A 13,338-nucleotide genomic window follows, 5' to 3' on the forward strand; every position below is an offset into this window, starting at 1 on the left:
AATGTACTATTTATGCGTATGTATGCGAGTGTGAGTATGTTTTGGGCCAATAAGTCACAAAGAGGCTGACTCTTGGCTTGCAGGCTGGCAAACAAAACAAGCAAGCAAACAAACAAACAAACTAACAAACTGACTACTGAAATTGGCAACAGCCGGATGCCTTTTTCCATCACTTTGGCAAACGATCAACAGCAGAGTGACCAAGTGAGCGAGCCAGAAGAGCACAAGAACACAAGACACTACTTGGTTATGGGCAATGCGTATGGGAGTGCAACATTCATCACAAGTCACACACACACCCAAACTTAAAAGCATGCATACATATACATATACGTACATATGTATGAATGGATGTGTGTACATGTTTATTCTTGTTGCCATATTTATGCGCTCCGGCAATGCAGACGTTTTTAATGTCTTTACAGCATCTTCATCTCTCTCACTCTCCTTCATTATCGTGTGTCCGTCAATAACAACAACAGCAGCAGCAACAACAACAACAGCAGCCATATCAATAGCATTGCAGCAAATTGGAATGCAACGTTGCCAGACATTGCAAAGTTTTCATTGTTACAAAGTGTAACTGCAACTCTCTCACACACACACATACACATATATATGCATATATTGATTAGTGTGCGTCAAGAGTTCATTCGTTTCTCGATTATTTTGCATAATAATTGGCAGTTTCTGACACCAAAGTACAACGAGAAAACCAGAAAGGAGGAAAACCTCAAGCCGCAAACAACAAACTGATAAAAGCAACGTAAAGTGAGAACGAGAGAGCGAGACAGCTAGAGAGACACTATGCAGGTGCGAAAAAGTGGGCAGAATAGTGAATAGCTTGAGGTTAAATTAGTTCGTAATCTCTAGAAATTGAATTCAATAAAGCCAGCTTTAAATCTATTGATAGAAAGCGTGAAATCGACGACCAAATACCCTGTTAAAGTTGTCATATTATTATTGACATTTTGATTAGCTGTGGTGAATACACCACATATTTTTGTCTTATATTTTCGCTACGAATGATAAGATATATTTTTAGTGATAATTCAACTGTTAAGTGTGAAATTATCAATTGTGAATCAGTTTTTTCTTTCATAACTGCATTTAAAGTCTATATTGTAGATAAGTATCAACAAAGCAAAAAAATATATATGTATTATTTAGCAGGAGAATTAAAAAAAAATGTAATAATGCAACAACTCTCATTAATTTTAGTTCATTAAGACATTGAAAACTAAACCGATTAGAATATTTAAGCACAATTTTTTGTTAAAATTTGTAGATTAGATTAGATTATGACTAATTTCATGGGAAATGAAACATAATCTAGGATTTATGATATATGTATTTATTTAAAAATAAGTTGGATAAAAACTTATTTCGTTGTATATAGAATTGGATTAGTCAACCAAGTTTTAATGAAGAGAAGGCACATTTAATTCCCAACATAAAACTACTTCTAAATATTAATGTTCCAGGTAATTAAAAAGCCATCATGCATACGGTAAGTTAATTCTTAATAGAGTGTTCCCTTGGACGATAAAAGAAACAAAATAAAACAAAATGATTCACCTTGCCTTAAATTCGATTTGTTACAACACACCTTAACGAATCAATTTTCTTTTATCAAATTAAGTGCCAAGAATAATGAACTCAAGCACAGTTTTACAACTTTAATTTCCGCTTTAATTATAATTAGAAATGAGATGGTTGCAACAATGAATAAAGATAACCAAAGAGTAAATGCTTCGCAAGCTTTCAAAATCAATCGAATCAAATGCATTCTTTAATTTTGAAATGTTAATTGGGAAATATCAATCACAGAAGTTTAATAATTAAGCCGAACAATTGCATTAGTTGTACTTAACTTCGTAATTATGAAAAGTATAGAATGTTATAGATCTTAAAACACTGGAAATATATTTAAAGTTTTCATTTGCCTTTTAAACGCAAAAAGAACCCAATAGATCTCATAATTTCTTTAAGACCAAATGAAACTCAATCGATTTTTTATTTTGAATACGCTTCAATATCTATTAATGAATATGATCCACACAAATAGAAATAAAAGCGTATTCAAAATAATGAATCGATTGTGTTTCATTTTTCCATAGCGTCGGATCAATTGAGTTCTATTTGCACTTTGTTTTATAATATTACAAGGTAACGCTATAATTGTTACTTAGATTTTTTTTTTATTATTTATTTATTATTTTATAATTCACTTCAGTTTCTCTCGATTGTCATTATTAAATAGAACATTAAATTTAAAATTTATTCAAAATGGAAATTCGATTGTGTTCTATTTTTCCACTGTGCCTCTTACAACTGATCAGATCAATTGCTTTACTATTTGCACTCTATTCCATAATCTTCTATCGCTCTCAAATAGCTATTACAACCCCTTCCACTATCTCCTCCATTTCCCCTTCGTTCGTTCGACGAAACCACAAAACTTACCTCATCAGCTGCTTGTGTGGTGGCCACCAGCAGAATCAAAAGCATCCATGATATTAACATCAACGATGACGGCGACGTCAGCAGCGCAGCTTTCAGCTTTGATTTCATTTTCGTTGCGTGGGTGGCGAAGTCGACGGTATTTAATACAGAAGTTGATGAAAAAAGTGTATTCCAAAGGTTTGTTTTTGTTTTTTTTCTGCTTTTTTTTTTGTTTGTTTATAATTGTACGACGGTCAGCGGCAGCATAAAGAGCTTTTTTGGCTTTACAGCGAAAATATCTTCTCTTTATGTTGTTTATGCTATTCAAATATACTCAAAGTATATCTCGCTGATTCTTGGATTTTGTAAATAGCAATACAAAAAAATCGTATGCGCTAAAGAATTGAAATTGATTAAATTAACACGTGATTTTATTTCCTTCTTTTTTTGTAAATCACTCCAAACATTTTGGTAATGGCACAAAAAACATTCGCGATTTTCACATAAATTTCTCAATTGAATTTCAAATAAAACGCGTACAATAACAATTCAATTGCGCGCTGTCGATGTGTGTGTGCGTGCGTGTGTGCGGAAGAACATAGATAGGCAGCGAGAGAGTAAAAGAGCGAGAGAGGAATTCATAAATTACACATTTATTCATTTAATTTTGATAATTAACAGCAATTTTTAGTTGCGCGCGCGGCTAAAATCAAAGCAACTATCAGTGAGAGAGAGATAGTGAATGTGTGTGTGTGAGAGAGGCGGTGGGAGTGCGAAAGAGAATAAACAAATAGCCAGAGGGGCAGCAAAACAAAAAATGATAAAATGAGACAACAGAGCGCGAACAGAGCACAAACGAAAACTCAATTGAAAGGTGCCAGTAACAGTAACATTAACAGAGGCAGCGAATGGCTGCTGTGCTACTCAACAGCGGAGTGTAAAAGCATAAAACGTGTATGTCTCTCTGTCTGTCTGCCTGTCTGTGTGAGATTGTGTTGGTGTATCTACTTGCGCTGTATGCGTGAGTTTGTGTGTGGGTTGACAGTGTTGGTGAGCGCACAGAACATAAGTAAATTACAAGACCCAGAAGATACTAACAAAAGAGGTAAACATTCGAATTACTGCATTATTTTTTCTTCAATTTAAAAATGTGCAATACAAATTAATCGTATTGCATTCGCATTGCTTTTGTCTGATTTTTACGCCCACCACAGCAACTCTTACACTACTCCACCAACAAATACACCTACAAGGCGCTCAGACAACTCACACACACACATGCCCTCTCTTGTCGTGTATACACACACACACGCATACACAAATAGTTCGTAACGGTGGCGGCTTCTTTATGTTTTTCTTCGTTTTGCTTTTTGCTGCTTGTTTGCGTTTTGCTTCACTACGCGAATTATTCTTTTTTGTGATTTGTGCGTTATATTTATCCGCTCAATTGCACTTGTTGCACCTTAATGAATTAATTGCACGTTGCGTTGTGCATTTTATGTATGCAATTACAACAAATTCGTTGCAATAAATTGTTAAATTTCTTTACACTTGCGATGCCAACGAGCACAAATCCCGCGTCCGACTCATTCAACGGTTTTAGTTCGACTAATGTTAAGCACGTTCTGTTAACTAACAGTTATCTGCAGCGACCAGGGTGACCGTGATTACTAAAACATCTTAGCAGTTTGCCTACAGCGTATACTAAACAAAAAATACCACGGATAACGTAAGCCGAAGCAAACAACGTAAGAGCAAGCGTGAGTGATTGCTGCAGTGTCGCGCGACGGTCACACTGCTCGCGTATTTCGAACATATTTTGCAAGAAATTCAACAAAAAAAGACAGTGGGTAAATAAGGTAACTTCGTTAATTGACAAAACCAAAAATGCATGTGCAGTGGAAATGCTGATAAGACAAGCGATAGACAACATAAAGCAAACAGCTTCTCGCTGCGCTATGAATCATAATTCGCTTCGTTGTCTTTGTTGTTTTTTCGTTCCATCGTTTTTTTCTTTTTGCGTCTCTTTGGATCGTTCATTCCCCCCACTTAGCAATCACAGTTTCCCCCCTTCCACCATCACCCTGCCGTCTAACGTAAAGTGAAAATTTTAGAGACCGCACAAACAAACAAAAAATGAAATTCACTACTTCATCAGCATCTATTACGTCTATTTTCGTTGCAGGCTTTAGATGCGAGCATAGTTGAGTTTTTGTTTTTTTGTTTACTATGGATCTGGTGGACATCGATCAGGTCCTGGACAATCTGGAAGCAGAGCTTAAAGGTTCGTGTGAGATAACTATACAAATAATATCTATTGCAGTCTTGTTCTAACTTGTTTCCTTCCTTGTAGCCGATGAGCAGCTGAGAGGAAATGCAGCAACAACAACAACAGCAGCTGGAGCAACTGCTGTAGTGGGCGTTGAGTCACCACGCCCACTGGGCGATGGCAGCAGCGCTGGCGCCGCAGCCAAGAACTTTGTGGGCGTCTCTCAGGTGTTTAACAGTCTCAACGACTATCGCAACAATGTGAAATCGCTGGAGACGCACGACAGCTACGATTGGACGCAAAATGGAGTGGAGAAGGAACGGGAACAGGAGCGGGCGAGAGAGCTAGAGAAACAAGCGGAAGAGCAGAGAAAGCTGGAGAAGCAGCGGGAGGAGCAGCTACTCAAGCAGGAGCGAGAAAGGCAGCTAGAGAGGGAACAACAGCTGGAGAGGGAAAAACAGCTGAAGAGGGAGCAGGAACAGCAGCGGAAGCGGGAGCAGAAACAACAGCTGGAGAGGGAGCAAGAACTCAAGCGCGAGCAGGAAGAACTGGAGCAGCTAGAGAGAGAGCAGGAAGAGCTGGAGCAACTTGAGAGGGAACAACAGCTCAAGGAGGAAAGGGAACAGCAGCTCGAGAAGGAAAGGGAACTGCAGCTACAACTAGAAAGGGAGCAACAACTAAAGCAGGAGAAGGAAAAACAGTTAAAGCAACAACTTCAGCAGGAGCAGGAAAGGCAGCAACAACTGGAGCGGGAGCAACAACTGAAGCAGGAACAAGAAAGGCTGCTGCAGTTGGAACGTGAACAGGAGCAGCTGCTGCAGCTGGAACGACAGCTAGAGCGGCACGCAATATCCAGTCTAGAGGACGACGACGATGAGCACGAGGACATTAAAAAGTTCAGTGAGACGAAGCCTTCGAAAGTGGGCGACGATGACGTTGCTGCCTCGCTGTCCGAATCGCTGACCACCTCCTCCTGCTCGACGTTCTCTTCGGGTCCGTCGCCAGGCTCCGAGGAGCAGCCGAGTGACAAGCCAAGTGCGTTGCAATTGCCTCCAAAACAGGAGGAACAACAACAACAACACCAAGTGGAGTCGGTGGCTGTGGAGGATTTGGCAGTGGGTCTGTCCTCCATTTCGATAACAAACACTACAGAATCGCAGTCCATACTGCCCTGCGAGGTGACTGCATCCTCGGCATTGGGTAAAGTGCTCAACGAGCTGTCCGAGGCGACGAGCAGCGAGCTGGACACACAGAGTCAGCCGCAGCAGGCACCACAGCAGCCAGCGGTGAGTACTTGAGGTAGTTTTTCAACTGCTCCGACTAATCTATCGAATTGCAGCCGGCGCCAACGTTGCCCGCAGCTCCTGTACAGCGGGAACAACTGCAAGAACAGCAACAGCAGCAGCAGGAGGCGCCTCCCAAGCGCAGTCAAGCGCTCACCTTTTGCTCCACCATGGATGAAATCTCTGATACAGAGCTGGACAGCATGCTGCAGGAAGTCGAGGCGGACATCGAAGTGGAGCCGCAGCAGCCAGCGGCATTTGTTGTGCCCCCCAGCGTTTCGTATCATCACAAACCCAAAGAAATTGACGATGAAGACTCCACAGAGTCGGCTGTGACAGAAGAGGAATCTGTGCGCATACTTTCAGAGCAGGACACAACCTCAGCGGATCAGCTAAATGTGGACAACTTCTCACAGGCATCGACAGTAGAGTTTGCCGAGCTGAGGGCGCAGGAAGCGACGCTGGCCACAGCAACTGTGGGAGAGGAGTTGGCTTCATCGTTTAGCAGCAGCGCCAGCGACACAGATTCGCTATCTGGTCGTAAGCTGGACGAAGATGAGGGAGTCGCAGTCGAAGTGGAGGGGGAGGACGGGGAGCAGCAGCGACCACAGCGTCCGCAAACCTTGGATCTAAATGCAGCGGCTGCTGCTGTGGGACAACAAGCGAGCGCAGGACAAACGCCGCCGGCAGAGAGCGAGCAACAGCCAGCGCAAGAGGAAGTTCCACAGCAACCTGCTGAGATTTCCCCGGGCGACGACGTCGACGATGATGATGACAGTCCCATTTACGAGGCCGTTGGCTACAGCGATCCGCATGCCAATCTCGGCAAGGTGCCGCCCATCTGGGTGCCCGACAACATGGCCGGTCAGTGCATGCAATGCCAGCAAAAGTTCACCATGATCAAGCGTCGGCATCACTGTCGCGCCTGTGGCAAAGTCTTGTGCTCCATCTGCTGTTCACAGCGTTTCCATCTGCAGTTCGCCAACGAACCGGAGTCTCGGGTCTGCGTGCAATGCTTCATGATACTCAGCGAACGTCAGGCAAATGCTTTGGGCGGTCAGGCAGCCAATGAAGTGGCGCCTCCCTCGGCGCTGCCACCGACACCGATGCGTTCGCCTAATCCCAACAATCCCATGGAGTATTGCTCGACCATACCGCCGCATCGTCAAGTCACAGCAGCAGGCGGTGGACCGCCTAGCGTCATTGTGCCCGTCGGTGTGCTGAAGAAAACCGATGGCAGCTCTTCGAATTCGTCGAGTTCGGATGGGAAAAAGGGACGCAAACGCAAGAGCGTCATGTTCAGCGATGGCATTGCGCCGGGCAGCGAACTGGCCAGCACCATGGAGCAGCAATGGGGCGAGGCCAAGCAGGCGCGTCGTGGCGTGCAGCGCAGCAACAGTGGCGCTGGTCAAAAGCCGCCCACACCGGGTGCAAGCAGCAGCAGTGGAGGTGGAGCAGCTGCCTCTGGCTCCTCGGGCAGCAGCAGTATTGACACCAGCACCACAATGGGTTTGGTGGCGCAACTCTTTCGCGGCTCCATACCGCCATCGGCAGCGGCGGCCACCCTAAGCGCTGTCTCCCAGGGCAGCGAACAGAGTCAGAGTGGTAATCTTAATAGTAAATACCTTTACTACTTCACTTGATTAATCTCTTTTTACTTTGCAGCTGGTCGCAATACGGCGCAAAGTTCGCCACGTCGCAAAATGGAATCGTCACGCAAATTGCCGCCCAGCGATTCCCATGGCTGTTTCATACCCAGCGAGGAGCACGCTCTGCCCCCCATTTGTGTGACCGGCAGTGGCGGCAACAGCAACTGTGATGTCGACTACAAAGTGGTGCGCAACGATGCCGAGCTCATCGAGCGACTGCAGCGCGAAACGCTCAAGTTCATTCTGAAGAACAATTTCTACGTGCACGTCAAGGTGCTCAACAGTGAGTATTGCCAGACTGAATGCCCAATCCTCAGCAGTTGCAGAGCTGCTACTTAATGTTAATAGTTGAAACTTTAAGAAAATCATATAATGATAACTCGACGGTAACAAGTAATGCATTTAAAATGGAGTAGAAAACAGTTTTTATCCCATAATTTAGATATGTACTGTGTATTCTATCTTTCTGTCTGATTTATATTATATTTAATTGCTTTTTTTAAGGATATCATGATATTATAACTTGGCGCTACCAAGTAGCAATATGTAGTAGAGCATTTAATATGTAGTAGATAACAGCTTTTATACCGTTTATTAGCTAATACATTATATATATTCAGCCTGTCTGTCTGTACGTCCACTTAAAAATCTATACCTTTGACACTTTGAGAGCTAGCGATGTCATATTTAGTAGTCCTAACAGGATATCATAATATTATAACTTGGCGCTAATGCATTCAAAATGCAGTTGAAAGCCGCTTTTATTCCGTTTTTAAATATATTATGTCTTTCAGTCTGTCCGTCCACTTCAACAGCTAAGCTATAGCTAGCGATATCATATTTAGTTGCTACTGTAAGGAATAATATTACAACTTGGCGCCAACAAATAATCCATTTAAAATGAGTAGCTAAATACTTTATATGTATTCTGTCTGTCTGTCCGTCCATTTAAACACTATAAGAGATAGCGATGTCATATTTAGTTGCGTTTCCGTTTATTGGCTAATACATTATATATATTCTATCTGCTTGAGATATCGATATTATATTTAGTGGCAACAACAAGAGTAATTTTGAAACTAGATTTGTGATAATATCTACATTATGTATAATTCCTGAAAATTTGGTTGCGAGTGAAAGTTGTTGAAGTTATTTTAGAAATACTTAAAATCTGGTAAAATTCAGAACTATATCGATATACTAAAACTATCACTTGGTATAATATTTTTTAGTATATTAAAAGGGTATATTTTAAGAGTAATACCTAACTGTTTTGTCTAGCGGGTATCTCACAGTCAAGTACACTCGACTGTAGCTTTCTTGTATCTTTTAGACTTGTTATACGCCCCCTTAAAATGGAAGAGAAATATTTCAATCAAATTAGGTACATTGTTCTACAATTGCAGAAATATGCATTTCAATACAGATAGTGATAATTAGATCGAGCACTTGGCACAAAAATAACGTAAGCTCTGAAGATCAAATTGTACAGCAGAAGCTTAATTGAGAGTAATTGACAATGTTTGTTTTCGATATCCCAGCTATTAGATATTGCCTTTTAGTGTATATGCGTTTTGTAATTGTTCACATAATATATACAAATCTTCAAAATGTCACTTGAGATCAATGAAATTCTTTAGTCAATTTGTGTAATATTTCATTACGATCTTTTACAATTCAAAGTCTCTACACTTGAGAACTTTTTTACGCACTTATTTAAAGAACTTTCACTTTTTCTACAGTTTATTTTTTCCGTTAAAATAACAAACGTAATGTATTCAGTATTAAATTATTGTAATAAGTTCCCATTCATTTTATTGTTCTATTATTATTAGTGAGTTAATGAAATTTGTAATCATATTTTAAATTTTTCCTGAGAATTTGAGCATATTTACATAATTGGATTCGGCATTATTATAGTTTTAGTTGCCTTCATCATAGTAAATATTTAATATTAATATTCCGAATACTGCAAAATTCATTACTATCCGTTAATTAAATTTGATGGTCATGTTAGGGAATATGGCATGATATAGTTATAGTTTATCTAACAATATCCACTTAAAAGATTTTTACATTTTTATACTTGATAATCATATTACAGACGAGTATATTATAACATACAGAATAAGACAATCTGGTATTTACGGTATATTTTGAATGTAGTACATCATCGTATACCAAATATATCCTTCGGTGTATTTTTAGTACTTTGCGGAATATTGTTTAGAATATTTTTAGGAGAAAAGTATGGGAAGAAAAATCTTGATAAGACATTCGATGCTTTAATCACACTATGAGTATGAGTATCTCACAGTCGAACACACTCGACCTTAACTTAACATACTTGTTCTATATTACTTACATTAGCAAGTTAAACAAGAAAAACTTGTGGGAAGAAACACTATATTGTAAATAGTTTCATAAAGTCGCAACAATGAGTATCGGACAATTGTGCAAACTTCTCACACACATTTTCTTAACTACTTTCCCCTCTTCCACAGTGAGCTGCTGCATGAACCGCTGGGTGCTGAACTTTACCACATCGGGACTGCATCACGTGGGCAACGATGAGCTGATCATACTGCTGGAGATTAAGCCGCCGCCAGCGAGCAGCGGTCCCTCGGTGCCACGCGACATATTCCAGCATCTGTACGATGTGTATGTGGAGGCGGAGAATGCGCGCTCCAGCACACAGGAGTTGGCCTTTAGCAGTCCGCGGAATGTGAACTTTTTGGGATCACGCGAGCATGGCGGCTTCATATTCATACGGCCAACGTATCAGTGTCTGCAGGGTGTGATTGTGCCGGACAGTCCGTATCTGGTCGGTGTGCTCATCCATCGGCATGAGGTGCCTTGGGCCAAGGTGTTGCCGCTGCGTCTGATATTGCGTTTGGGTGCCCAATATCGTTACTATCCGTGTCCATTGATCTCGGTGCGCAATCGTGAGTCGGTGTACGGCGAGATTGCGCAAACGATCATTAATTTTTTGGTGGATTTCCGCAACTATACGTATTCATTGCCCGCCATACGCGGTCTCTACATACACATGGAGGATCGCCAGACGACGGTGATCATTCCGAGGTATCGTCAGAACGATGTGATCAAGGCGATCAACAATGCCACCGATCATATATTGGCATTTGCCGGCAACTTCTCCAAGGTGGCCGACGGGCATTTGGTGTGCATGCAGAACATAAACGATGATCGCGCCGAGATGTATGCGTATTCCACGCAAGCAATCAACATACAAGGACAGCCTCGCAAGATTACGGGCGCCAGTTTCTTTGTGCTCAACGAGGCGTTGAAGAGCAGCAGCGGGCTGTCGGGCAAATGCAGCATTGTGGAGGACGGACTGATGGTCCAAATAATGCCAGCCAAAATGGAGGAAGTGCGTCAGGCGTTGCGCAATCAAACGGACATCGATATTGTGTGTGGTCCCATCGCAGCCACCGATGAACAGAGCGAAATTGTCAGCATCAAATGGGTGGACGATGATCGCGACATCAATGTGGGGTAAGTTTAATCCTGATACTCTCTCAATAGCGTATTAATAACTTCCGTATCTTGCTTTTGCAGTGTCAAGTCGCCCATCGATGACAAGCCCATGGATGGTGTGGCCAATATGCGTGTGCATGCCAGCTTCAACTATTCCAATACCAACTATGCAATACGCTTAACGGACATTTTCATTGTCAAGGTGCGTAAAAACGCTGCACAACTTATTATGTTCATTTATAAAAGTTTTTACAAAATTATCATAAATGCTTAGTTAGAAATTCGTAATACTCAATTCAGTTAACAACTGCTAACTGACTCATAATTTATGTACATAGCTTTATGTAGTATGACAACTCAAAGAAAAGATTTTATTTGAAGCCCTCAAAAAATGTGTGTATATTTTAAATGTGGTATATTTTAAATGTAGTACTATAATATACTATGTAATATAGTGCTACAACGATATACTAGATACGACATGTGGTATATTTTAGTAGTATTAATACTTTTATTTTAGTATATTTGTAGAAAATGGAGTATATTTTAAATTGCATTACTATAACGATATACTATATACTGCATATGGTATTTGTGTGGTATATTTTGAATATAGTACTATTACGATATTCCAATTACAGCATGTGGTATATTTTAGTAGTATTAGTATTTTTGGAATATTCATTTTGAATTGCATTCCTATAACGATATACCATATACTGCATATGATATGTATATAGTATATTTTAAATGTAGTACTATAACGATATACCAAATACAGCATATGGTATGTGTGTGGTATATTTTAAATGTACTACTATAATGTATAATTAAATGTAGCCTAATACAGCATATGGTAAGCTTATTAGTCATTTATCCTTTTTCGTTCATTTATTGAATCTTATAAATATGTATTCAAATTTCATTATTTATTTTTGTTGCAGTGCGAAGATTGGTATGCCACAAATGGCACCAACTATGCTGACATCACTCGCATTGCCGAGCAATTGGCCCGAAGCGCTTCGATGGCGTTGTTACCATTCCTAGATCTGCTAGCTGCTGCTGGCATCAATAAACTGGCACTACGTGCCACACTCGACCAGGAGAACGTAAGCAGCAATTTATTGCCATTCGAAAGAAAATTTCAATATATTAATTTTTTTTTATTTTTATATTAGGTCTGCTATGAGGCCGGTGCACGTGGGACAAAGTTGCCACCGCTTTATATGAATGCGCTTGATAATCATCTAATAGCCACGCTGCACGGTGAATCCTCTGGCATTCAGGATCCCATCATATTGGAACTGGTTTTCTACATACTAAATGCTTAAATACAATACAAAGGCCAGCTGCAAAGGCGTCTCTTAATGCTGCATTAGCTGATACTCTCTCCCAACGCTCCAACCAAGCTCCCCCGGCTCCCGCTGCGTTCCGAATCGAAACGAAATCGAACACAACAATAATACGAAGAAAAGATACTTTCTTAAATTTCTAACCACGCATAGCTATGTAAGCCTCTATAAAGTGATCAAGTGTTGCAGCCATCCGTTTGATGATGGTGCACTTACTGTATATAATAATTGCTACATGATAATGTCTATTATCGGTGTTTTGTTTATTCTATTTCCTCTTCTCTTCTCCCACTCTTTTGTTTTTGTCTTACAATCTGTCAACTTTCAATATTTGTAATGATCAACTCTTGGCAACTTTTCATTTATCTCAAAAATACGTAGACTTTCTGTTGTGGATTTAACAACTTTTTTATGATAATTGTTTATGATTTCTAGCAAAAGAAAAACAACATTTAAAAAAAATACTTGTATGTGATGTTCTTTATTATATCCCTGTATATTTTCAATATAAATAACGACTATATAACTGTTAAAAGCTGTGACTTTTATTTCGATGGGTATTAATAACAATTTTGAATATTGTTAAAAGGCGTGGAGGATAAATTTCTTGTTAGGTGTCTAGGTGTCGAGTTCTTAAGAGCGAAACTATAAATTCGACTTAACTCCTTCGGATTATAACAGTATTTTCTGTTTCTAATACATTTCTCTCCCCAATTCTTATCCACAAATTTCTTCCTATTTAGGTATCGAGTTCTTATGAGCTCAACTATAAATATTATTTTACTAGAGTAGTATTTTCTCTTTCTAATACATTTCTCCCCTAATTTTCATCGGAAAGGAAA

The 13,338-nt window shown here is 40.3% G+C and overlaps 2 protein-coding genes across 5 annotated transcripts in view; one reads left to right on the top strand and one right to left on the bottom strand.

The window, feature by feature from the left end:
- Positions 1-4,096, bottom strand: part of LOC117566870 (syndecan) — a 143,642-nt gene extending 139,546 nt beyond the window's left edge. For 3 of the 4 annotated variants that reach the window (XM_034246477.2, XM_034246475.2, XM_034246474.2), the window contains exons 1-2: positions 3,908-4,052; positions 2,467-2,840 (exon numbers count right to left, since the gene is read on the bottom strand). In XM_034246477.2, the coding sequence (XP_034102368.1) occupies positions 2,467-2,574 (108 nt within the window). In that variant the 5' untranslated portion in view covers positions 2,575-2,840; positions 3,908-4,052. Of the gene's footprint in view, positions 1-2,466; positions 2,841-3,907 lie in introns of all 4 variants that reach the window. The other variant, XM_052005373.1, reaches the window with a different exon arrangement.
- A 107-nt stretch (positions 4,097-4,203) lies between these two features.
- LOC117566869 (mediator of RNA polymerase II transcription subunit 12) lies at positions 4,204-13,022 on the top strand. The gene is made up of 9 exons (XM_034246467.2): positions 4,204-4,304; positions 4,631-4,729; positions 4,799-6,000; positions 6,054-7,602; positions 7,663-7,929; positions 10,151-11,162; positions 11,226-11,346; positions 12,089-12,253; positions 12,323-13,022. The coding sequence occupies exons 2-9, from the start codon at positions 4,675-4,677 to the stop codon at positions 12,473-12,475; spliced, it is 4,524 nt and encodes a 1,507-aa protein (XP_034102358.1). The 5' UTR covers positions 4,204-4,304; positions 4,631-4,674; the 3' UTR covers positions 12,476-13,022.
- The last annotated feature ends 316 nt before the right edge of the window (positions 13,023-13,338 follow it).

Source organism: Drosophila albomicans, chromosome 3 (genome assembly GCF_009650485.2).
Source record: "Drosophila albomicans strain 15112-1751.03 chromosome 3, ASM965048v2, whole genome shotgun sequence".
NCBI lineage: Eukaryota > Metazoa > Arthropoda > Insecta > Diptera > Drosophilidae > Drosophila > Drosophila albomicans.

Coding starts and splice junctions, on each gene's coding strand:
- LOC117566869 (XM_034246467.2), top strand. CDS start 4,675: ATGGATCTGGTGGACATCGATCAGGTCCTGGACAATCTGGAAGCAGAG. Junction 4,730..4,798: donor TCTGGAAGCAGAGCTTAAAG/GTTCGTGTGAGA, acceptor CCTTCCTTGTAG/CCGATGAGCAGCTGAGAGGA. Junction 6,001..6,053: donor AGGCACCACAGCAGCCAGCG/GTGAGTACTTGA, acceptor ATCGAATTGCAG/CCGGCGCCAACGTTGCCCGC.